Raw genomic sequence first — 26,345 nt, forward strand, 5'->3', positions numbered from 1 at the left:
GGTTATTTTCTTCTGCCTTGCTGCCCTTAATGTTATTTCTTTATCATTGACTTTTGCCCCTTTTATTTATTTATTTATTCTTTTGAGGAAGATTAGCCCTGAGCTAACAACTGCCGCCAATCCTCCTCTTTTTTGCTGAGGAAGCCTGGCCCTGAGCTAACATCCGTCCCCATCTTCCTCTACTTTATATGTGGGATGCCTACCACAGCATGGCTTGCCACGCGGTGCCATATCTGCACCTGGGATCTGAACCAGCAAACCCCAGGCCACCAAAGCAGAATGTGTGCACTTAAACACTGTGCCACCAGGCTGGCCCCGTGTCCATTTTAATATTATATGCCTTGAAGAAGGTCTTTCTACATTCATGTAATAAGGAGTTCTGTTGGCTTTGTGTACTTGTAAGTCCACATTCTTCCCCAGGTTTGGGAAGTTCTCAGTTATTATTTCTTTGAACAAGCTCTCTGCTCTTTTCTCCCTTACTTCTCCCTCTGAAATACCTAGAATGCTTACATTGCTTTTCGTGTTTGAGTCGGATATTTATTGAAGAATTTCATTATTCTTTAAATATCTTAGTTCTCTCTCCTCCTCCACCTGAAGCATTTCTGTATTTCTAGTCTCTAAATCACTAATTCTGTCCTCCATAATGTCAGCTCTATTTTTTATGGTTTCTAGATTTTTTAAATCTCATTAATTGTGTTCTTCATATACAGAATTTCTGTTTGGTTTTTTTTTAGAGCTTCAGTTTCTGTGGTGAAGTATTCCTTCTCATTAATTTTATTCATGAGCTCATTGAACTTTCTGAGTTTTCTTGTAATTAGTTGAGTTTCTTTATGGCAATTGTCTTGTTTTTTCTGTAATGTAGATTGTAAATTTCTGTGACTTCAGGATTGGTTTCGGGAGAGTTGTCGTTTTCCTTCTGCTCTGAAGTGTTACTGTAGTTCTTCTTGGCATTTGATGAATTGATCCTTTGCAGGTGTATTTGTGGTAGTATCAGGTTGCAGATACCACCTGCCACCACTGGGCACTGGGGCAGGAGCTGTGTTTTCTTATCCTACCCTGTTTCCTGGAAGTTGTGGTGGTAGGCTGCTCTGCGTTTGCACACTAGCCACAGGTCCTTGGCAGGTCACACGTGCACATACAGGTGAGACCTCTGTGCTCCACCCATGGGTTTCTCTCGTGTGTGTGGGACCACTGTGCGTAGCAGGGAACCAGTTGAGCTGCTACACTAGGCGGGAGGGGAGGGGCGCTTTGTTTGCTCATTGGTTGACTCTACTAACAGGTGGCTCACCTGAGCCACTGTGCTTGATGGGTGGGGCTCCCTTGTGGGAGTTATGCCTCTGCCATTTGGCGAGGTGCATTCCCGTAGGCTGGGTGGCTCCAGTATGGTGGGTGCTCTTGTGGGCTGGGCCATCGTCCCAAAAGCATTCATGTGTAGGCTGGGCTTCCCCTGCCTCCTCTTACAGTCGTACTGCCTGCTGTGTAAGGAGCTGCAACCTGGATCACTGCTTTCAGGGAGCGGGAGGGGTCCACTCACTCAGTTTCACCACCTTCTGGGGAGTCAGTCCATCCACCTTCAGATATGTGGCTGCCTGGATCTCTCAGGCATCCTGATGTGCTGTATAGGGAATCCTCTGTTGGTTAATGAATGTCCATTTAGTTATAACTTAGAGGAGAGAGACAAAGGGAACAACTCACGCTGCCATGATGCTGATTCACTCTATATTGTGACTTTCTTCATTCATTTATTCAGCAAATATTTAATGACTTTTATACTACCTGACAGTATATGATTCTAGATGCTGGGTATGTAGTTGTGAAGAAAACAGAATTCCTGCCTTCATGAAGCGTACATTTGACCTCTTTTCATTTAATATATTATAAATGTCTTTTCAGAGTTAGTGAACAATAACAGTGTATTTAATATTTGTAGTTATTCCATTATAAGTGTAGTCCATGGTTTCATTTAACCAATCATTTCTAATTAGATGTGTACATTGTTTATAATTTTTCACTATTATAAACACTGAATAAATCCCTTTGCTAGGTCAAAGTGTACACACATTTTAAGACTTGATTCATATCGCCTCTGCCTACCAAAAAGAATACCATTTTCACTTCTAACGTAAGGATGTACATCTCCCTCATTTGCTAGTTAAACTTTTGTTCAGATTTTCTATATGAAAAATGTATCTCATTTGAGGTAGTTTTTTGTCCCCAAATCTTTACTGGTCATTTGTATTCATGGGGGATGTGGGGATAATTGTCTGTTCATGCCCTTTCTCTAGTTTTCTATTAGGGAGGTTGTTTTCTTCCTAATTTGTACACATTGTTGTAATGTTTTTTCAGTTTTATTATTTGCCATTCAATTTCACATGCAGTTTTTGAGACATAGACAATTTTTATCTTTACATATTCAAATGCCATATTTATTTCTTTACGATTCTGACTTTGGTCTTAGAAATCAGATAAGTACTTTCATATTTTCTGGTAGTTCTTTTATGTTTCTTTTTAATATTTAAATCACTAATTTATTTGGCATTTATCTTAATCACGATAGAATCACCTAGCGTTTACTTTTGTGTCCGGCTTCTTTCATTTAACATGTGTGTACAATTCATCAATTTTGTGTGTACTACCTTTGTTATTTTTTTCATTGCTGTGGTGATATTTCATTGTACCCAAAACACCATCTCCCTAGCCTAAATTCTTGACTTCCAGAAGGAAAGCAATGTTTGGCAAAAACCATGTTCCTTTTACAAACATTTTAGGCACAATGAGCCACTCTCATCAGCAGATGGTGAGAACTGTCCTGAAATTTAAGTCCGCAGATGCTAAGGGCTGACCTTGGAAACAGGCCTTTCTCAGGGTAGCACCTCAGGACTGCTGTACGTGAGTGTTTCACACACAGCGTTCTGTGAATAATGCTGCTATGGACCCTTCCTGTATTTTAGTGCTTTTGTGAGGGCATTTTTGTTAAGTCTTGATCCAGAAGTGATTTGTGGAGTCTCAGAGGATGTGTAAGTTCAATTTGAGCAGATAATGCCAAGCCTATTATGCAGAATTATACCCCTCCAGCAGTGTATGAGAAATCAGATTGTTCCCCACCTTCACCAACACATTTGTATTGATTGTCATGTTAATTTTAGCTATTATAGTGTGTGTTTATTGGTCGTGTATTTAGTAGATGCTTCAGTAACCTCTTGGAAAGTGCCTATCCAAGTCTCTCGTTCATTTGCTGTTAGTTGTCTTTTTATTGTTGTTTTGTAGTTCTTTGTACCTCTCCCACTTTGGCTTGCGTTTTGACACTCTTAGTGATGTCTTAAAAATTCTTATTCTTATTAAGAATTTCTTATTTTGTTGTTGGTGAGGAAGATTTGCCCTGAGCTAACATCCATTGCCAATCTTCCTCTTTTTGCTTGAGGACGATCTTCCCTGAGCTAACATCTGTGACAGTCTTCTGCTATTTTGTTTGTGGGATGCTGCCACAGCATGGCTGACAAGTGGTATGTGTCTGCGCCCAGGATCTGAACCCGTGAACCCAGGCCACCAAAGTGGAGCACACCAACCTCAACCACTATGCCAACGGGCTGGCTCAAAATATTTCTTATGTTTAACATAACAAACACATCTTTTTTTTTTTTTTTATGGTTAGTGCTCTGTGCCCCATGTAAGAAACGTTTCCCTGCTGTAGGTCATAAATATGTTATCTTAACATCTGTAACAGGTGTCGGCAAACTACAGTTTGCAGGTCTACTCCATATCCTGTTTTTGTACAGCACTAGAGTAAGGTTTTTACATTTTTAAAGGGCTTTGAAAAAAACATGAATATGCAATAGAAACCGTATGTGACCTGAAAAGAAAAAATTTGGTTCTTTACAGAAAAAGTTTGCCAACCTCTTTTCTAGAAGGTTCATCGTTTCATCAACCTGGAATTGATTTTTGTGCGTGAGTGAGATGTAGAGGTCATGTTTCATTTTTTTTCCAAATGGAGATGTAATTATCCTGGTGCTGTTTCTTGAAAAGACCATCCTTTCTCCATGCTCTGCAGTGCCATATTTGTCCTAAATTTAGTCCTCCTTTAACGCATCGCTCTTTCTCGGGACTCAGTTCTTCTGTGTTAGGTCCCTTGCCTGCCTTGTGCCCATATCACGTTGCCTAATTGCTTAGTCTAGCTTTATAATAACTGTCAGTATCCAGTGATCAAGTCCTCCCCCCTTGTTTTACCTCAAGAGTGCCTTGGCTATTCTTGTCTCTTTGTATTCCCTTATAAATTTTAGAGAAAAAAATGTGGGAGTTTATTAAGAATTGACGTCTTTTTAATACCGATTTTCTTATTCATGAGTGAGGTATATATCTTCAGTCATTTAGGGTTATTTTCAGCAGTGTTTTATGGTTTCCTGTGGAGAGGTTTTGCAGATCAGCTTTAGGTTATTTTTTCTGTCATTTGTAATTATTTCAGTGAATATCTCTAAAAGATACAGACCAGAAAAAAATTCATAATAAAATATTCTATTGCTAAAACATTAACGATAATTCCTTACTATCAGACAGCTAGTCAGTGTTCAAATTTCCATTTTCCTCGTAAATAACAATTTTTTTCAGCCTTTTTGAATTAAGATCCAAGTTAGGTCCACTCACTGACATTGATTGATATGTGTTTTTAACTATAATTCTCTCATTCATGCTTTTTTTTTTTCCCTTTGTAATTTATTTGTTGAGAAAATTGAGTTCTTGATCCAGTGGAGTTACTCACTGTCTGTATTTTGTTTATTACATCCCCCTGTTGTTTAGTATGTTTTTCTGTTCTCTTTATTTCCTGTAAATTGATAGTTAGATCTAGAGGCTTGATCAGATTTGTGTTTGATTTTTTCTTTCTTTTTTTTTTTTTGAGGAAGATTAGCCCTGAGCTAACTGCTGCCAATCCTCCTCTTTTTACTGAGGAAGATTGGCCCTGAGCTAACATCCGTGCCCATCTTCCTCTGCATTATATGTGGGACACCTACCACACCATGGCTTGCCAAGCGGTGCCATGTCCGCGCCCAGGATCCAAACCAGCGCCCAGGCTGCCTCAGTGGAACATGCGCACTTAACCGCCGCACCACCGGGCTGGGCCAGATTTATTATTTTTGACAAAACTATTTCCTAGGTGGTGGTATGTTCCTTTATCGGGAGGTGCATGATCTCTAATTTCTCTTTTTGTCATATTTATAGTTGTTGATGCTTAATGTCTAGATTAATCTATTAGAAGATAAAATGGTGATATTTTCACTTGATCATTTCTTCATTTATTAACTAGAATGGCTCTATGAAGAGAAATTTCTCTGTTATTTGGTTACTCAGTGGTATACTTTTTGAAGAAAGGTGGAATAAATCCTTGACACTTGTCCAGTTTTCAAAATAATGAGTTAAATCACTGCAAGCACTGATGTTGACAAATAAGTTTTTTTGTTTGTTTTTATAAATGCATGGATTTAAATATACTTGTGTTTCAATCCATTGTGATTGACTCCTTCAAGTTGGCTCCTGAGCCCCTTAGACAGGATCCTACTAGTCTTTGAGAGCTTTCTTGCTATCTGATATGGTTGATATCATCTGTATTTTTTCATCCCATATCTAAACTTGCAATTTTCTAAGTAGCCTCAGTATCTTTTAGTAGAAAATGGTATTTCAAGAACAGTGTGGCACATATTGTTAACAAGTGATACATGTAAACATAAGAATACAAAAAGGTTGAAAGAAGAAGATTGGAGAAAAATACTCCAAACCCAACTGAAAGAAAACTTCTTTAGCTCTGTTAATATTAGAGTAAATAGAATTTAAGGCAAAAAAAAGGATTATTTGAGATAAGGGAATATTTCATAAAGGTAAGTTCAGGTCAGCAGAATATATGACAATTCTGAATGTGTATGTACTTAAATATAAAGGAAAAACCAATAGAGCTAGAGTGTATTTCTTACCTGGGTGAGACTTTTGAACCATTGAGTCAACAAAGGTGAATTTAAAAAAGCAAACCATAAAAGGAAACAATAGAAACAAATGAACCAAGTTATATATTAAATTGATTACCTTCTTTTGTTTTGGTTGAATACTTTTAAAAATTTTTTTCCGTTTTTAAACTTCTTTCCATTTTTTCTTCTCTTTTAGTTTGTAAATCATATCTCAATTTAACCCTTTTCTGTTTTAGTAATTAGGTTAAAACTTACGACGTACATCCTTGATTTATCAAAGTCTGTAGTTTTAATAGGTATTTTAAATGTCTCCATAGATAAGGCAAAATCTTTAGAAGGCTTGAGTCCCATGTATCCCCATCCCACTTTGTATACTATTGTTGTCATATATTTTAAATTGTATAAGACGTAATCTGTAGCCCCTTGTGCCGTAGTTTTTTGTTTATTGATTCTACCAGTTCATGTATTCCTTCTCTCCTTGTGCTTTGTTTGTCGCTGATGTATGTTGGTCATTGTCTTTGGGAAGTTATTTATAAAAATAGTTTGAGGCCTAGGATGATACTCTCTTTTTCCAGAGAGGATTTTCCTTTGCTTCTGCCAGGCTTCTGGGGGCACCGGCAATGTGGGATAATGTTAATCTGATTTAAGGGATTGAGCTTTTCTGAAGTATCCAGATGGCTTGAAGCTGGGCTGGGCTGCAGCTCGTGTAAAGGCTAGTTTACTTCTGCTCCATCCTTGAGTTTAGTCCCTCATGGTCCCAACCTGAAGCATGAGGGCTCCCAGGGTCCCCGCCCCATGCAGGCCCTGGACTCCAGTTTTTATCTTCTTAGTCCTACAATGCCATCCCAGGTACTGCTCGACCTCTTGGCTGCCACTCCCTGAACAGTTCAGATGTTTCTAAGGGGAAATACTAGCCTGACTCTTGTGGGTTTCCACATTCTTCTGGATCTCAGCACAGTAATTCTTCACTGTTGTGTGTTTGTTCTCTGATGCCTTTAAATAGATATTTTGTATATGTTACATTTTAAAGCTCTTTTTTTGAGTAAGTGGTTCTGTCCACGTAATCCCAGTGCTTTGTGCTTCAGGGCAGTGTGTTGCTGGATTGGGCAGTTGGTACTGAACTTTTGTATTCTAGTGCTTGCTCTGCTTTCCCAGCCTCATTTAGTTTACAGCTTCCTTTCCACTTTGTTTGAAATGCTGCCAACAAGCTCAAAATTCTTATATGTACTTGGATCTATTTCTGGATTTTCTCCTGGGATTTTGAAAGTGAGGAACAAAAGAGGAAATTTCTTGGTTGAAAACTAAAATAAACTTAAGGAAAAGAAACTTATCAGCTACTTTTTTTTGAATATTCTGATTTTATCTATTTTGGCTTTGTAGCAGTTTTTAAGAAAAAATTTATAGTACTGTATAATCAGTATTTGAAAATGTTGACTGGCTTCAACTACCATTTTGAAGTATATACAGAGTCCACTAGTGCTGTGGACTTGCTTTAACTTAGTACAAGGGTTTCATATCCTTTAAGTTAATCTTATTTAAAATAATTCTGTTAGAATAAATGCTGATTTCTTATTGTTTCATAGTTTATCTTGAAGAATGTGAACTAGCTAAACAACTTCATCCAAAGGAAAATGATTTGGTGTTTTTGGTTCCTGAAAGACTAAATGGAGAGAAGAAAGCTATAGAGAGAAATTGCATGCAAGACCCTCATGAATATCATTGTGGTTATGTTCATAAATTTCGCCGCACTTCAGTCAGTAAGTAAATAATGAGACATTGAAGAGAAATCTGTCAGATATAAGCTTCTCTTTCGATTTCCTTCTAAATTGTGCTTCACCAGCCATGTATTTGCTGTACATTTACCAGAGGTGCATTTATTAGGTTAATGACTTGTCATTTGGAGGCCTTTTATAGTTTTTCTAGAGTCAACTGGAAAAGGCCCAGTATTTGTTGCTCTGGACTTATGATTTAAAAGTTTTCTTTTGTAATGTCCTCTCCTTCTAGTACATTCCTTCATCTGTCATTATATTTGTTATAAAAGAGACAATTTACAAGCCTTTCTGTTTGTTATATCTTAAATCGTATCCCAACTTTGGTTTAGTGGCTAATAATGAGAACATACAACTCATTGTTAGGCAACTTGAGGGGTTTAGTTTCCATCACTCCCCTCCATTGTGTTGCAGGGGTTTCTCTCCCTAAGGTAGCATAACAAAAATAATTTTAGCTTGATTTTAACAAGTACCTACTATGTGCCAGGCAGTGTGCCTTGTCCTTCCTATACACGTTTATCATCTTCCTCAAAGTCCTAGAAAGCAGTAAGAATTATTTGTTCCCTGTTCGTCAGGAAATCAGGGCTCAGGGATGTGAAGTAACTTATCCAAGGTTGTCCTCGGTGTTAAATGGTAAGTCCAAAATTGAGACCTATGTTTGTTTGACTGCAGAATCCACGTTCTTTATTATATGCCAAGCTGGCGTTTAACATTTGCCGCTTTCTTTGTCTCAGTTATGTGACGAGAACATTACTTCATTATTCCTTCACCTTTTTGCATCATATCTTAAAAAGAGCAACAAAGCTCCTTAGAGTTCAACGTTGTACTGCGTTATAACTTGTGGTACCATATTTATTTTAAGTATGACCAGTGCTCAGTTCTTTGTGAAGAATGCATTTAGAAGAATACCAAGAGGGCTATATAGCTTAGTCTCTGCCTTTGACTCTTGCAAATGATTACATTTACCAAATTTGTATTTCTAAGGTAGTCTCCTTCCCTGAACTCCTCATTCATCCGACTATCTGACATCTCCTTTTGGAGATCTATTAGACATTTCTAACCTAGTCCAAAAAGAAACACTTGATTTTCTACCTGGCATCTGCTGTTCCTTCGGTTTTTTCCATCCCAGTAAGCAGGGCCTCTGTTCTAATTGCTCAGGCCTAAACCTCAGAGTCATCCTTCACCCTTTCTTTCTTTCACACCCTCCATCTAATTCATTAGCAAATCCTAATTTGCTGTATAGGCATACTGCAGAGATATTGCAGGGAAGGTTCCAGACCACCATGGTAAAGCAAATAAAGCAATAAAGGAAGTCACATGAATATTTGGTTTCCCAGTGTATATAAAAGTTATGTTTACACTATACTGTAGACTGTTAAGCATGCAGTAGCATTATATCTTAAACAACAATGTATACGCTTTAATTAAAAATTATCAAGGCCAGCCCAGTGGCACAGCAGTTAAGTGTGCACGTTCCGCTTCGGCGGACTGGGCTTCGCCAGTTTGGGTCCCGGGTGTGGACATGGCACTGCTGGACAGGCCATGCTGTGGTAGGCGTCCCACATATAAAGTAGAGGAAGATGGGCACAAATGTTAGCTCAGGGCCAGTCTTCCTCAGCAAAAAGAGGAGGATTGGCAGATGTTAGCTCAGAGCTAATCTTCCTCAAAAAAAAAATTATTGCTAAAAAAATGCTGACCATCATTTGAGCCTTCAGCGAGTCACAGTTTTTTTGCTGGTAGAGAGTCTTGTAAAAAATGCAGTGTCTGTGAAGCTCAGTAAAGTGAAGCACAATAAAATGAGGTATGCCTATATATCCAAAATCCAAGCCCCACCTCTGCTACTGCTACATTCTGGTCCACACTACCATTAACTTTACCTAGATCACTGCTGTAGCCTCCTGTGTGGTCTTTGTGCTTCTGTGCTTTTCTCATTGTAGTTTATTCTTCATTCTGCAATAAGAGTGGTTCTTTTAAATGTGTGAGTTAGAGCGCGTTGCTTCCCTGCACAAAGCTGTTGTGTAGCTTTCTCCCTGGCTCAGAATCATGTTCAGAGTCAGTATTATGGTCTGCAGGGCCCTGTAAAATGTATCCTTGTTTTCCTCTCTGACTCTTCTCGTACACTTCTCCCTACTTTTCCTTCTAACCATACTAGCTTTCTCCCTATTCCTAAAATACTCGAGTCACATCTCTGCCTCGTGGTCTGTGCAATTGCTGATTCTCCACCGTAACACTCTTTCCCCAGATAAGGTTGTGGCTTACTCACTTATTCCAAGTCTGCTCAAATATCTTATCTGAAAGACCTTCCCAGACTCTCCTACCTACAATAATACCTCCCACATATCCCTCATCACTTCCTCATTCCCTTTCTCTGCCTTTTTCTTAGCATTTATCACCACCTGACATGTGTATTTGGTTATCTATTTCCCTATTCTAGAAACTAAGCCTCCTGAGGACAGAAACATTGCTTGGTTCTTAGGAGGCATTCAATAAGTATTTATTGAGTGAATTATTTAAATAACATATCATACAAAAAACATAAGTTGTGAAATACCTAATTCTGAATAATCTTTTTGACTGGTCACTGTTATTCACTGGTAACTGAAATTACTTTTTCTCCTTCTTGATAATAGTGCGTAATGGGAAATCTGAGTATTCCCTTTCCATCCAGACTCAAGATAATTTGCCAGTCAATTTAAATGAACTCGTGAAATGTATTGTAATCAGTTCTCTGGTAACTACACAAAGGAAGTTGAAAGCCATGTCTTTGCTGAGTGGTCGGAACCAACTGGCCAGAGCTGTTCTGAATCCAAACCCCATGGACTTCTGTACAAAAGATTTACTTACTACAACATCTGACAGAATTGTGAGTGATGATTATGTAACAGGGAAAGCCAGAAAATGTCATTTCAGGATGTTAAAGCATTACGTTATTTTTAGCTCCTACATATATGTGTTATATTTAGCTTGCACACACAGTGATACTGTTTAATGCTTAGTTTTCTTGAATATTTCAGAGTATGTATTAGATTAGCTTACCTCAGGAAAAAGGTATAGTACAATAAAGAATTGAGAGTATGCTTAAAGAGCAACATTAAAATGTGAAGGGAGGGGCCAGCCCTGTGGTGTAATGGTTAAGTTTGCACACTCCACTTTGGCAGCCCAGGGTTCACAGGTTCAGATCCCAGGCACAGACCTAGCACCACTTGTCAGGCCATGCTGTGGTGGCGTCACACGTACAAAGTAGAGGAAAATTGGCACAGATGTGAGATCAGCAACAATCTTCCTCAAGCGAAAAAAAGGGGGAAGATTGGCAACAGATGTTAGCTCAGGGCTAATCTTCCTTACCAAAAAATTAAATGTTAGGTGAAGATCCTACTGAACTGTTCATTAGACGATTAAAATTCAGGAATAGGAGTAGGTTTGATGGGAGTTAATTTTGCATTTAAGTGATCAGTGGAGAATTGACTGGTATTGTTGCAAGTACGAAGATGAGTTGTCATTTTGTGTGAACACGTATTTCTCACTGTAAGAGCTGTAAATAAGTTCCAGGAAATTAACACAGAGAATGGCAAAAGGAAAGTAGTATTTTTTGAACCCCTGCTGTGTGCTAGAGCTTTTTTGTACATTATCTCAGTCAACTCTCACCCTTTAAAGAATCCCCAATTTAATGGATGGCAAAGGCTGAGGCTCAGAGAGGTTAAGAGTTTAGAGACCTGGCTTGTGAGTGAAACTGAGGTTGAGACTCAGGTCTGACCCCAAATTCACGCTCTTTCCACTATATCACTTGTGTTAGGAAAGAAAGTCTTGGAATGTTTTTAATGTCTAAGGAGAGGATTGACTGAAATGAGAAGCACCAAAGAAGAAATAGAAGAAAAGTATAGAGCAATTTATTGTGACCGTCTTTGTAGGAATCACAAGTAAAAATACAGTTGCAGTGTTTGTGGATGGGCTGAAGCGTGCAGATGTGCATAAGTAACTTTCTTTCCAACAGTGAGCATGGTTCTTAGATTAAAGGTCACTTTGGGGCCTTACCTGATCATAACCAAAGCTTCTGTCTGATAAAGATTAGAAGAAAGTCATCCTTTCTATTAGCATCTTCTTTTGTGCCACTATAAGAACAGCTCATTCTCATTAATGTCTTTTGTATAGATTGCCTACCTAAGAGATTTCAATGAAGACCAAAAGAAAGCGATAGAAACTGCATATGCCATGGTGAAACACTCCCCATCAGTTGCCAAGATATGTCTCATTCATGGACCACCTGGAACAGGAAAATCAAAAACTATTGTCGGCCTCCTCTATCGCCTACTGACCGAGGTAGAATGTGTGTGAGGGCATCAGTGCTGTTAGTCGAGTGCATCATTTTACTTGACTTGCATTAACTGACATATGTAAATAAACATTAAAGTGCCTTTTTCCCTTCGCTTTTTTGTATCTTCCTGATATTGTGTGGAACCATATCTGAGAAAGGGGTAGCAGGGGAAGAGAAGGGTATAAGAAGTAAAAAGAGCAGAAAATGCAATCTTGTGTGAAACTAATTCTAGGGGCCATGGTGATCTTCTGGCTTTATTATAGGTCACAGTGAATGCCAGGAAAACATCTTGAATGTATTCCTGGGCTACATTTTGGTTGGATTGAGTATTGAGTAAAATAAGTAGATAGAAGGTAAAGCTCAGAGAAGTTGATAAACTTATGCCAGAGTAATTTTAATATCAGTGTAAGATATAGATGCTTTTATTTATTTTTAGTTATTTATAAGGGGAACTTTGAGCATATTTGGAAGTAGAGAAAAACTGTAAAACTACATAATAGAGCTCATCAGAACTTTTTGTTTGTTTGTTTGTTTGGTGTGTGTGTGGCAAATTGTAGAACCATAGGAAGGGGCATTCAGATGAAAACTCCAATGCCAAAATCAAACAAAACCGTGTCCTTGTGTGTGCACCTTCCAATGCAGCTGTTGATGAACTTATGAAAAAAATTATCCTCGAATTCAAGGAAAAATGTAAAGACAAGAAGAATCCTTTGGGTATGTTACTTATGTGGGCTTTTAATTTTTTTTTTGTTTTCAATGTTTAGTGTGGGCAGATTTAAATGACAAAGAGCAAGCTAATTCTGGTAATGAGTTCTACTTGTGGCTGTGGCCCCATATGTACTCATTGATTCCTTTAGCAAGTATTACTGAGCATTTACTCTGTGCCAGGCACTGTGCTAAGTACTGAGGTTTCAGCACTGAAGCCTTCAGAGAGATAGTCTAATGAGAAAGTGGATGGATCAGTGGGCAACTATAATATAAAACTCTAAGTTATATATAATAGAAATAATGTGTGGGTACTTTCACACCTCAGAGCGGCCCTTGATTCAGTTGTGTGAGGGTTAGGGAAGACTTTTAGAGGAAGTGATATCTAAGATGAAACCTGAAGAGCACTGAGGACTTAGCCGTGGGAAGTGAGCTGGGAGGGGACAAAGCAGAAGTTACTATAAATAAAAATGAGCAGAGGTGAGAGAACCTCAGCTAGTTGACTATACCTAGAATATAATCATCTCCACAAAGGCAAGGATTTTCTGATTTGTTCACTGTGGCATCCCCAGTGCCTGCTGCTCAGTTGGGGCTTAGTAGATATTTAGTCAGTGAAAAGCTGGAGCAATCATCGTTTATAGTTATGGAGCGCTTTCTCTTTGTCAGTAATCCTCAAAATAATCCTGTGAGCTAAGTATTAAATAACCCTACTGTCTACATTTTATAGGAGGAGAAACTGAAGAGTAGAAACGTAAAGTACACCACAGGGGTAAATTTTTTCAGTACGATTGAGTTTGGTGAAGAACGTTACCATAATGGTGCGGGACACTTGAGTGAAGATGTAAAATAATTTGTTTACTTAACCTGAACTCATATTTTATTCTCATACCACCTATTTTGAGTGGTGTGATTATTGCTCTGTATTAGACGACTTTTCCAAGCTCGTATATCTTGTCTTCCCTAACCAAATTTTCTTTCCTTGAAACCTCAAGGAAATGCCTTTTATCACTTAGGATGAGATTTGGCTGCAGAATAGTAGAGACTCCAAATACGACGACTTCCGTATGATAGAAATTTCTTTCTTTCTTGCTCAGAAACCCAGGGAGCAGCACTTGAAGACTGGGAGTGGTATGATGACTCCCTGCTTCAGAGAGTCTTCAGAGACCCAGGCTCCTTCTGTCTTGGCGCTCTACTGTGTGTGGCCTCCATTCTTTAGTGCTCATGGTCAGAGATGGTAGTCCAGTAGTCACATGCAGCAAGCATGAAGAAAAGACAAAGAAAGGGCAAAGGGAACATACCAGCTATATTTTAAGAAAAGTTCCTAGTTTAAGGAAAGGTGCAGCTGGCACCTCTGGTTATTTTCTTTTTGCCAGAACTTACATGGCCACACCTAGCTACAAGAGAGCCTGGGATATGTCGTCTTTATTCTGAGGGATTAGACACGTTTTTTTCTTTTACTACCTACTTTTACTAATAGGTATTACCTACGTATAGAATTCATTTGCTTTTAAAACTTATAATACATTGTCAGTCTGCAACTCTTCCACTTGCATCATCATGTTTGTGCCAGCTCTGGTGGTCTAGTGGTTAAGATTCGCCGCTCCCATCTCTGTGGTTTGGGTTCGTTTCCCTGTCAGGGAACCACACCAGCCATCTGTCACTTGTCATACTGTGGCGGCTGTGTGTTGCTGTGATGCTGAAAGCTATGCCACTGTTATTTCAAATACCAGCAGGGTCCCCCATGGTGGACAGGTTTCAGCAGAGCTTCCAGACTAAGACAGACTAGGAAGAAGGACCTGGCCACCCACTTCCAAAAAAATTGGCCACGAAAACTCTGAATAGCAGCAGAACGCTGTCTGATAGAGCCCCGAAAGGTGAGAGGGTGCTGCAGAAAGACCGGGCAGGCTTCCGCTCTGCTGCGCACGGGTCACTGAGAGTTGGAATCGATTCGACGACACTAACAACAAATTATGTTTGTGAGATTTATGATTTTATGTATTACTGTATATCAGTACAGTCATTCATGTTAATTGCGATAGGATATTTCATTCTGTGAGTCCACAGTTTATTCATTATCTGTTGATAGAAATGTAGGTTCTTTGCCATTTTTTGTTCTTTCAAACTTCATTACAATGAACAGACTTGTACATATTTCTCCAGTGCAGGTATAAAAATATTTACTACCGTGAATGAATGAATTCTAGTATGTTATATTATCAACAGTTAAATGGAATACACCAAAGCACTACATTCTTACTTGTGTTTCTTGTGTATTCATGCAGCTTTCTAGGGCAGTGCTTTTCAAATTGTGGCTTGTAACTAATTAGTGGATTGTAAAATCAGTTTAGGGAGACCAGAGCCAGCACACTTAAACAAGATAAACTAGAACAGAAGAGAACAGAAAAGATCAGAGGATAGGTAGTAAGGGTTAGTGTTGTTTTGTGAAACGTGTTTCGTTGATGAGATGTGTGAGTGTACTGGGTCTCAGTGTGAAGTATGCTCACACTATAGGCCAAAGTCGAAAGAGTTTATTAAAAACTGGTCTAGTGCATGTATACCTAGAAGTGAAAATGTTGGGTTGAAGAATTTGTGCAGCTAGCTAGTGCCAGATTCTTCTAGAAAATGGTTTACCAGTTTACACACCTAAGAGCAGTTACTGTGGGTGTGCGGTGGCGCAGTTTTAACTTGCTTTTCCCTGAGTGAGGGTAAGCTCTTTCTCCTGTGTGTATCGATGACGCGGTAGGGCTGGGACTAGGATGGAGCAAGCAAGGCATCTAGCTTGGGTTTATTTGTCAGAAAGAAAATGATACCTTTTGTCAGTAAGGAGAGCTTTTTTCTTCTTTTTCGGTACCTTCATTTTCACTAGTGGTCCTTCCTGGGTGTCCTTTAAGGAAATATCTCAGCATCTCACCATTAAGTGTGGTGTTTGTTTCTAGGTTTTGGTATATACCCTTTATCAGGGGAAAGAAGTTCCCTTCTCAGTAGAATTTCTATCAGGAATGGGTGTTGACTTTTATTGCATGCATTTGTGGGTTTTTTTGCATCCGTTGAAATGGTAATGAAATTTTTCTTCTTTAATCTGATAATGTGGTAAGTTACAATATTTTTCTAATGTTAAAATTGCTCTGATTCCTTGAATAGTGCCAACTTGCCCATCTTAGTATCGTTATTTTTTAACACATTGCTGGATAGCTAATGTTTTATTTAGGATTTTAAAAATTAGTATTCATAAATGAGGCCAGCCTGTAATTTTTCTTTGTTATATCTTTGTCTAGTTTTAATATTGAAGTTACACAGACTTCAAAAATGGAGAATTTTTAAATTTATTCTTTGGATGTTTTGTATAAGAAATTATCTCCTTCTTGAAGGTTATTTTTAGTGTTGTTTGGGTTGGGCTTTTTTTTTTTGTCTTTTTTTGACAGATGGGTAATTTTTTTATCTGTTGTCTAAATTTAGTCTTTAATTCTTATAGATCTATTCAAGTTTTCTAGATTTGAGTTTTACTAATTCATATTTTTTAAGAAAAATTTCCACTTCCTCTTAGGTTTTCAAATATATTGGCATAAAGTTGTTTGTTGCATTCTCATTTTTAAAATCTCAACTGTATTTTGGTTGGGTCACCTTTGTCATTTCGTGTAATATGTATTTAGTCTCTAAATCCACATGCGTCACAGGCCTATGGTTGCAAGGTTTTAGCAGAGAATTTATTTTTTTCACAGCTAAGCCCGGGCTATGATAGTCACTTTTTTTCCATGCCTCCATCTTTTCCAGGTCCTTTTGCTTTTTAGTGGGCTTTAAAATCTAAGACCCCATTATAAAATGTATATATCTTGATTGGAATAGTAGTTTTGTCCCTGTACACATTTGTCAAACTCTGTAGAAGTAAAGATTTTAAATCTGTGCATTTTATTGAATGTAAATTTAAAAGTCACCACCTCAGCACCTAGACACTGGCCAGCCCTCCCCACCCAGGGAAGCCACAGCGGCTCAGGGGCTGGCAGCTCTGATGTTCAGCTTTCTTTTTGTTTTTGGCCGCTAGGAATTTTCCTTACATTCTTAGGAGCTCAGTTTAAAGGATTTCTGTTATAATTTATTAAGCATTTCTAGGTATTTATAATGGGTGAGTTTCTAGGTAATCTCATCCACCTTTCTGTTGGAAACACAAGTAAATTAGCAGTTTTGAAACCTTGAAGTAAATGTAGGCCAGAGAAGATGGCTTCACATTTAGAAGAATAAGCTGAACTACCAACAAAAATATGTTGTAGACAGCTGTGTAATAAGCCATTCATTCAGCATAGATTCTTACACTTCTGATGTGCTAGCCGCTGTTCTAGGCAGTGACCAAAACGGAACCCTCTTCTTCTGGGACTTGGATTTAGTGGGAGGAGACAGGCAGTAAACACATAAGCATGTGATGTGTCGGAATGGGTGAGTGCTGATGAACTCTGTGTGATTGCTATAATTTAGCCCTGTGATGCAGTGGGAGATTTTTAGGTTAAATAATATTTACAGTGTAACCTAAAATAAAAATGTGGTTAATAAACAGTCCAGTTAAATGATGTTTATAGCTTTCCAGCATCTGTATCCCTTAAATTCTGGAGTAGCCATGTGTTGTGGAGCAGAGTTTAAAAACTTCATTCTGAATATTCTGCAGAAAAGGATTTGGTGGTCAAATAAGATTCTGTTTTGGAAATTCAAATATATGCTAACATATAAAAGTCTTTATATATCTTCGAAATAGCCTTTGGTTAAGAAATATGTTTTTTGAGCCAGCTCTGATGCCCTAGTGGTTAAAGTTTGGGCACTCTCACTGCTTTGGCAGCCAGGTTCATTTCCTGGTCATGGAACCACACCACCTGTCTGTCAGTTACTGTGCTGTGGCAGCAGCTCACATAGAAGAACTAGATATACCCATCCCCTGGGGCTTTGAGGAGGTGGAAAAAAGGAAGATTGGCAATAGATAGTAGCTCAGGGAAAATCTTTCCCTGCAAAAGAAAAAAAACTCAAAGAATCTTTATTTAAAAATATGTGTTTTTTATTTTAACTCAACATTTCCCAAATAAATCTTACTGTGGAAGGTTGTACAGAATGTAGTTTGAGAAACAGTATGATAGAATCTCAACTCTGCAGCATACTGTTCATGTGACCTCACTAGCCTTTATTAGGTAGAAATGATAAGTACTTGCCTTATAGGGTTGTTGTGAAGAATATCTAAAATAATGTGTGTGAAGCCTCCAGTGTAGTTCCAAGTATGGAGCTGATTGATAGCTCATGTTAGCTCCCTTCTCTGATTGGTAATGTATTTGGTTAGATATAGATAATATATACAGAGGTTGGCAGTGTCCTTATTAATCTCTGAGTGTGATTTTTATCAACAGGAAACTGTGGAGATATAAATTTAGTACGTCTGGGTCCAGAGAAGTCTATTAATAATGAGGTCCTAAAATTCAGTTTGGACAGCCAAGTTAACCACAGAATGAGTAAGTACTGAGTAAGGTAGATACTAATGTTTTTCTATTTCCTTTTGTATGGTAGAAAATGGCTTGGACATTAAAGGTAATTTGGAGACCTTAGCAGTAGTCCAGCTTTGAGAACTAGTTTTTCTTCTCATTATGTATGCATATGTGTGTCTGTTAGAATTAACATATAATTTTTTTCTTTTTTTGTTTTCTTAGAAAAAGACTTACCTTCTCATGTTCAGGACATGCATAGAAGAAAGGAATATCTGGATCATCAACTAGATGAACTTTCCCGCCAGCGTGCTTTATGCCGAGGTGGAAGGGAAGTACAGGTATCTGAACATTTCTTTCTCTTTTCTTCCTTTTCTTTTCTTTTCTTTTCTTTCTCCTCCTTCTTCTTCTTCTTCTTCTTTTTGGTGCCGAAGATTGGCCCTGAGCTGACATCTGTTACCAATTTTCCTCTTTTTGCCTGAGGAAGATTGTCACTGAGCTAACATCTGTGCCAGTGGTCTTTTGTTTTGTGTGTGGGACACCACCACAACATGGCTTGATGAGCGAGCGGTGTATAGGTCTGTGCCAGGCATCTGAACTCACAAACCCCAGGCGGCCAAAGCAGAGCACAAGAACCTAATCACTGTGCCAGGCTGGCTCATTAACATTTCTTGATTAGTGTTTTTTAGTAACTGTTGACCTTTAAAAATAAAACAGTCATTTTACCAACAAAAATGGGTTTATTTGGGAACAGCAAAGAATTGCAATTTGAGACATGCAATCCATGGCGAACCACAGGCAAGTCTGGAGGACACAGGGGGAGGAGAGTTGTTTTAGAGGAGGTCAGGGTGTTGGGGACAGCTGTTATGAACAGAGAGTCCATTGGAGGAAACTGGGAGTTGGAAGGGTAATGGCTTTTCGTTGACTGAGTTGTGATAGTCCTCACCGGCTGAGTTGTGGCCAGGCAAGGAGAAGACCTTCCTGCCTCCTGCTGGGGCAGCAAAACAGGCTTCTTCCTCTTGGGTCTGCAGTTGACATTGTGTGGAGGGCATGAGCGCTCCCCCTTCTGACCTCCTGACTGTGTTTTAAATGAGGTTCCTTTTTCCAGTCATGCGCCGTGCAGCGGTTGTCTCAGTGATGGACTGCCTGTACGACAGTGGTCCCATAGAACTGTAGTGTGTAGCCTAGAAGTGTAGGCTGTATCATCTAGGTTTGTGTAAGTATGATGTTCTCACGACAAAATCAGCTAATGACACATTTTTCCGAATGTTTCCCTGTTGTTAAGTGATGCATGACTGTGTTAATTTTCACAACTAATAGGTACACAAACTAGTTGATGAGTATTTGGTGCCATTGTTGTGGAATGGGATAATTTGTATATAAAAATGTATACAAAAATGGTATGCCTTACATCAGGGGTTAACAAACTTTTTTTGAAAAGGACAATATAGTAAATATTTTAGACTTTGTGGGCCGTATGGTCTCTGTTTCAGCTACTCAACTGTACTGATATAGCATGAAAGCAGCAATAGATAATACATAAACAAAAGATGTGCCTGTGTTCCGGTAAAACTTTATTTATAAAAACAGATGGTGAGTTGAATTTGGCCCACAGGCTGTAGTTTGCTGTTGTCTGCCTTATATTAAAGCTATATTGAATTTATTAGGTATCTTTTGGTTGTGAGTTAAAGAAACCGAATTCAAGTTAAGTTAGACAAAAGGGAATTCACTGGTTTATGTATCTGGGAAATCGGAGCATGGATTAACTTCGGCATAGCAGGATCCAGAGGCTCAAATGATGTCATTTCTCCACTCCTTGATTTGTTTTTCTGTGTGTCAGGCATTTTTTCTCCAGGAGAAGACAAGTGCCAGCATCTCTGAGCTCCCCACCATCCCAGCTTAGAAAACTCATAGGGAGGGAAGGTCTCTCCCAGTATTCACGTATCAATTCCAAGGAAGGACTCTGATTAGTCCCTGGATGTGCAAGCAGGTCTAATCCTTGTTTTTAAGGGAATGAGTGCCATGATTTACCAGGCCTGTGTTATATGCCCATGCCTGTGGACAGAGGAGTGATTGGGGTGTGATTGATAACCTCATTTGAACCCCTAGAAAATTAGTGGAGGAATGATGCCCCAAGGGTTGGAAAGCTAAACAAACAGAAATAGCATAGATGCCATACACTGGACATAACTGAATCTTACACAATGTTGAGAATTTATCAAATTAATGCTTACTAAATGGAGCACAGGGTGGTGGGCTGCTGGATAGTGAACTGCCATTCAAAAAGAGACCACCAGAGAAACTGGAATAGAGAAGTTTATTGCTCACAGGGCCTGGAGGAAGTATACCGCACGCTTCCAGGGGCCACACGGGGAGGTGAAGGCGGAGGGGATTGGGGCAGGTGCCTTTATAAGGTCCATGAGCAGAATGCTGTGGGGTTCCTGGGCTTGGGTGGGACTGGTCGATGCAAACCAAAGGAGCAGGTTTTGGTAAGCCCCAGGGGGTCTGCTCTAAGGGGCACATAAGGGGCAGGCGCTGGGGGCAGGGGAGGCTGTTGACCCCCAAGGGCCGTTGGGGAAGTCACCTCTGGAACTTACATTTGCTTGTGACTCTGCTGGCTGCTGTCTGGGGCACGCGCCTGTATGAAGGGGCTGGTGTCAGTTTAAAGTCTCCGCAGGCCACTTGGCCAAACACGATGAATAACCGAGGCAGCAAGACCATGCAGCGGCTTGGCTAAACTCACAACACGCAGCACGTAGAAAGTGCATCAGGACTTTACTGGGAAAGAGAAAACAAACGGATGAATAAGTTTTTCTTTGGTAAAGTGTAGGTTCACTCTTTTGAAATGTGAGCCAGTCCTTTGGAAGGATTTTTAAATGCTTGGTTTAATTTTAATGATGGCATTTTAATTTTTTCCAGAGGCAAGAATTAGATGAAAAAATTGCCAGCGTTTCAAAAGAAAGGCAGGAACTTGCTTCGAAAATTAAAGAGGTAGGTAGTTCACCTATAGCATTTTCCTAGCTTTTCCTTTTTCTTCTTAATTATGAAATAGGTCAGACAACCTATGAGCTTTTCTCAGTTACGTCTTTTAAGTTTTTATTATGAAAAGTTTAAAACATATACAAAAGTGGAGAAAATGGTATAATTACACATACATTTACAGTAGTACCCCCTTATCCAAGGGGGATACGTTTCAAGACCCCCAGTGGATGCCTAAAACCAGGGATAGTATTAAACCCTATATTTACTGTGTTTTTTGTATACATACATACATACATACCTATGATAAAGTTTAATTTATAAATTAGAGGAAGAGATTAACAACAATAACCAGTAATGGTACAGTGATAACAATATGCTGTAGTAAAAGTTACTGTAGATCTTAGCAACCTCAGCATATTTTTTCCCTTTTCTTATTATGTTGAGAACTTGTACCTTTTCGTTTAAAGGAAGCAGTTTACAGGCTTCTCTTCGGCGTATCTGAATTGCCAGCCTTGCTACTCTTGCATTTTGGGGTCATTATTAAGTAAACTAAGGGCTCCTTGACCACAAGCACCACAATACCATGATAGTTGATCTGATAACCAAGATGGCTACTAAGTGGCTAATGGGTGGGAAGCGTCTCCAGTGCACATCCGCCAGGGGTGATTCATGTCCCAGGAGGGATGGAGCACGACACTGTGAGATTTCATCGTGCTACTAAGAACAGTGTACAATTTAAAACTTATGAATTGTTTATTTCTGGAATTTTCCATGTAATGTTTTCTGACCATGGTGGACTGCAGTTACTGAACCTACAGAAAGCAAAACTGCTGATAAGCAGGGACTACTGTACATTTTTTTCTTTAGCCTAATGATGAATTCTTATCACCACCTGGGATTTCTAAGAAAGAGGTGATTGTAAAATATCTTTTTCCTTTTCTAAGTCACGGTAAGTATTTTAAAAAAATTCTCTTGTTAGGTCCTCTACTTCTCCCCCCGCCCTGCAAAATCAGTTAGGATCATTATTGTCAGATGAATACCTTTGTGTTTTCTCTATTAAAGAAAAAGAAAGAGAAAAGAAAATCGCATGTCTGAATTCAAGTGACAATGGCTGGGGTTTGGTATAAGAAAGTACAAGCACCTTTTTTTTCAATTTTGAGCTGAAAGTATAAACTCTTTGTAGTTGGGTTTTGGGGAATTTTTTTGGTGAGGAAGATTGGCCCTGAGCTAACATCTGTTGCCAATCTTCCTCTTTTTGCTTGAGGGCGGTTGTCCTTGAGCTAACGTCTGTGCCGGCCTTCCTCTATTTTTTGTTTTTGTGTGTGGGATGCCACCACAGCATGGCTTGGTGAGCGGTGTGTAGGACTGCACCCAGGACCCGAACCTGTGAACCCTGGGCCGCCGAAGCAGAGTACGCAAACTTAACCATTATGCCACCGGGCCAGCCCCTCTTTGTGCTTGTTTTTAATCATAAGAATCTTTCTATAACGTGTGACTTTTTCCCCAGTATTCTTTGGATATAAAAATATCAGCAAGATTTAGATTGATGGAAGCTAGGACGAGCCACATGTAGATGCTCACCCCACAATGCGGCTCTTACAAAACCAGTCGGGGGTCAGAGAGAGAGAGGGTGATACCAACCAGTAATGTTATTAGTATTTTTGAGCTGAGATTTTTCTCTTGAATGTGTTATTAACCTTCTATATATGGCTAAATACAGTTGAATTTAATGCATATTTCCATTAGCAGTTTATATAAATTAAAAATTATGTGGAAAGCTTTTTATTAAAATTTTAAATTGAGCCCCAAATAGTTAAAATTTAACAGTGAAGTCCGTGTTTATAGCTGTTCTGGGTTTTGCTGCTCATCACGTTGTTCTGTGAGCCATTGAATTAATTAGACTTGGCAGTTTGCCTCACTAGGCGGCTGAAAGAGAGGTAGGTGACAGCACCGGAGGGCCGCAGCTCCACCTCTTCCTGAAGCCTTGGAGTCCATGATTGAATACGTCATTTGTGCAGGGATGGATCATTACCGCTTTTCAGGAGCAGAAATAGATTAACTGGATCTCTCGTAAGAAGATTAACTTCTTAACTTGAACACTCAGTGGTATACGCTGTGAGGCGTCCTTCGCACTTTCTGGCTCCGTCACAGTTTATTGTATTATGGAAGTGGAGCAAGGTGGTTTTTCTTACTGTAGTAGAGTGCTGTCAGTTTCACAGGCATTTTGTTGGTACTAGCTTTTAAAAAGAAAGAACATTATAAACCTACAAACTAATGTAAAAACGTATGTTCAAGCTTAGTTTTCACTGGTTTTACTCAGATAATTGCTTCACAACTCAGTAGAATTATTTAATCTCTGCTTATTCTGATACCTGCCCACGTGCATCTGGCTGTTGTCATTATAACTACTTTGACCAAATCACTCCCTGAATAAATTTTCTTAATGTGCTTAAATCATGTTCCAAACGTAGACTGCACTAGGAAGCAGTGTTCTTCCTGGTGTTGTCAGGTTATCTTGAATCTTTCTGCTGTTTTCTAGATTTGAGCTTCTTCCTAATGTTTACTAAATATTATTCTGTCACGTAGTAAATGGTGGATGTTTTATAATAAAAATAGGCCTATAATAGTCAAGAATTTATATACAAGTTTGATATTGATTAACCTTTATTTGTTCCCTTAGGTTCAAGGACGCCCACAAAAAACACAGAATAATATCATCTTAGAGTCCCATGTCATCTGCTGCACATTGAGCACCAGTGGTGGTTTACTGCTTGAGTCTGCTTTTCGTGGGCAAGGAGGTGTCCCCTTTAGTTGTGTCATTGTCGATGAGGTAGGTAAGCAGTCATCCATACAGCTTTGACTAGTGTTGTGAGGAGTAAGTCTTAGACGAACGGTGGCTGCTGAGATGTTGACAAAATGGTCTTTGTGCATCTGATTCTTACCTGTCATTACATGGTATTCTCTTATGTTGAAATACGCTGCTAATGACTGATGATGGTTACAATTGCTTTTCTAGTATTGGGATTGCAGTTTTGAAGATGCCTGATAATACCAGCAAAATCTCTCCCAAGGATTATCTAGCTCCTGCTTGGAATATCTATGGTTTACCTTTTGAAGCATTTTTAATATAACTTTGGACAGCTCTGAGCCACAATATTTTCAGCTAACGTCTTTTATTCCTAGTTCATTCATTGAGCAAACATTTATTGGGTACCTAGTGTTTGCCTGAATGTAGAGCCAAGAGACAAAAGAGATGGAAAATGAGATACAGAGAGTCAATTCAGGAGATTGAAGATCCAGTATCACCAAAATGAAAGAATAGAAAAAGTAGAAGTGGTGAAATAATTGAAGAAAATGTGATCGAAGAGAAACTTGAGGCTTGGAATTGAAGAGGCCTACTGAGGAATAAGAAAGAAAGCCAGGCAGGAGGGTGGGGACACACAGACTCATAGTGCCCCCAGGCATGGGCTCAGCAGGAACGAAGAGTGCAAACCTGGGACGTTAACATGACCGCCTAGCTTGTGGCTGGTTCCCAAGTGTTTAGTGGCTCCTGACTGGTGACTGACTTCAAAATACATGTGTGATATGTTTTTTAAATGAGTATTTTTTGGTTTTTTTGTTTTGTTTTCTCACCAAAGAAAATCTTTTTCTGTGTGATATTTAGTGCAGGAGAGAGTGTGGTACTTTTCTGAATGGGTAGAACTTTTGTGAATTAGATGAACTGTACATGGATAAATAAATAGCAAAGACAATTAAGAAGTATTTCTCCATTCTATACTTTCTTACCAAGGCTGGGCAGTCTTGTGAAGTTGAAACGCTTACTCCACTTATCCATCGTTGTAACAAGCTTATCCTTGTAGGAGATCCTAAACAGCTCCCTCCCACAGTCATTTCTATGGTAAGTTTTTCATATTCATATTGCTTTAAAGTGGAAGGCGCCGTTTGCTTGTTTTATTTTCACGAGGGGAGGTCTTTCTTGGATCATCGTCTCTTATTTGCAGGGAAAAGTAGGGAATGGCTGAGAAAAGAGAACCACTGTTTGAGTTTTAATAGTATAAGTCTCTGAAGATGTCCCTTTGTCCATAATTACACTTAGGTATATGTGTGACAGGAGCAGTAAAGGGTCAGAGACCAGAAAACTAGAAAGATCATATTCCGCATGCTTTGGAGTTTTCCTTTGGGAAGGGCAGCGTACAGCTGTGTTAAGGGCTGTATTTCATTTATTTTCATAACATAAATGCCAAAACAATAATAAAAGAAAAACTTTAAGGGGAAGAATCCAAGCCTTCTGATTTATATTTAAATTTGTGCAAGTTTGAGGAAAACATTATAAAGAGAAATTATTTTTATAGTACATTTCAAGTTTTAGGATTCTGTACCCTATAGTGCAAGAAAATATCTCTGCCTCTGACATCCTCTGAAAGGGAAAGTGACAGGAAAAGAGATTATGAACTCTGCTGGTGGAAAGATCAGCACCTAGATTATGGTCCACTCCGCTTGTTTTTTTTGTTTTGGTTTGGTTTTTTTTTGAGGAAGATTAGCCCTGAGCTAAAATCTACTGCCAATCTTCCTCTGTTTGCTGAGCAAGACTGGCCCTGAGCTAATATCCGTGCCCATCTTCCTCTACTTTCTATGTGGGATGCCTGCTACAGCCTGGCTTAATAAGCGGTGTGTAGGTCTGCACCCAGGATCTGAACCAGCAAACCCCGGGCCTCTGAAGCAGAACGTGCCAACTTAACCGCTGCATCACCAGGCCAGCCCCACCACTTGATTGTTTTTAATCTCACTAAAGATGGCTCCTAGAAATGCACACCGGAATCAGGATGCAGTAGATGTTTGGGGTAATCTGAATAGGTCTAGACCATGGTTTTGAAATCTAATAAAATTTGAATATTTCACTAATACGTAGATTATTTGTGCAAATATAGAGTAGTGGTTACATAAACAGTCCCAGAGAAGAGGTCATTTTCAAAGCATTTTTTTCGGTCATGAGATGAATGCATGTTGTTTTTGTTGTCTTTTTCAGTTTGGAATTATTCACAATGGTAGTGCAGTTCTTTGACATCTGAGCACGCATGTGTGATCATGTTAGAGTGTAGCCTAGAAGCACACCTGTCCCTGTTTGAAAACCTGTTTAGCGGGGAAAAGCTGCTGCAGGTGACCTCATTCATGGGGAATA

At 39.1% G+C, this 26,345-nt stretch overlaps 1 protein-coding gene across 6 annotated transcripts in view; it reads left to right on the top strand.

The window, feature by feature from the left end:
* Positions 1-26,345, top strand: part of SETX (senataxin) — a 78,057-nt gene that overhangs the window by 37,987 nt on the left and 13,725 nt on the right. For all 6 annotated transcript variants that reach the window (XM_070518466.1, XM_070518468.1, XM_070518465.1 and 3 more), the window contains exons 12-20: positions 7,532-7,705; positions 10,348-10,580; positions 11,867-12,034; positions 12,587-12,743; positions 18,113-18,214; positions 18,410-18,525; positions 21,104-21,175; positions 23,847-23,996; positions 24,957-25,064. In XM_070518466.1, the coding sequence (XP_070374567.1) occupies positions 7,532-7,705; positions 10,348-10,580; positions 11,867-12,034; positions 12,587-12,743; positions 18,113-18,214; positions 18,410-18,525; positions 21,104-21,175; positions 23,847-23,996; positions 24,957-25,064 (1,280 nt within the window). The remainder of the gene's footprint in view (positions 1-7,531; positions 7,706-10,347; positions 10,581-11,866; positions 12,035-12,586; positions 12,744-18,112; positions 18,215-18,409; positions 18,526-21,103; positions 21,176-23,846; positions 23,997-24,956; positions 25,065-26,345) is intronic.

The sequence above is a fragment of the Equus asinus genome, chromosome 10 (assembly GCF_041296235.1).
Source record: "Equus asinus isolate D_3611 breed Donkey chromosome 10, EquAss-T2T_v2, whole genome shotgun sequence".
Lineage (NCBI taxonomy): Eukaryota > Metazoa > Chordata > Mammalia > Perissodactyla > Equidae > Equus > Equus asinus.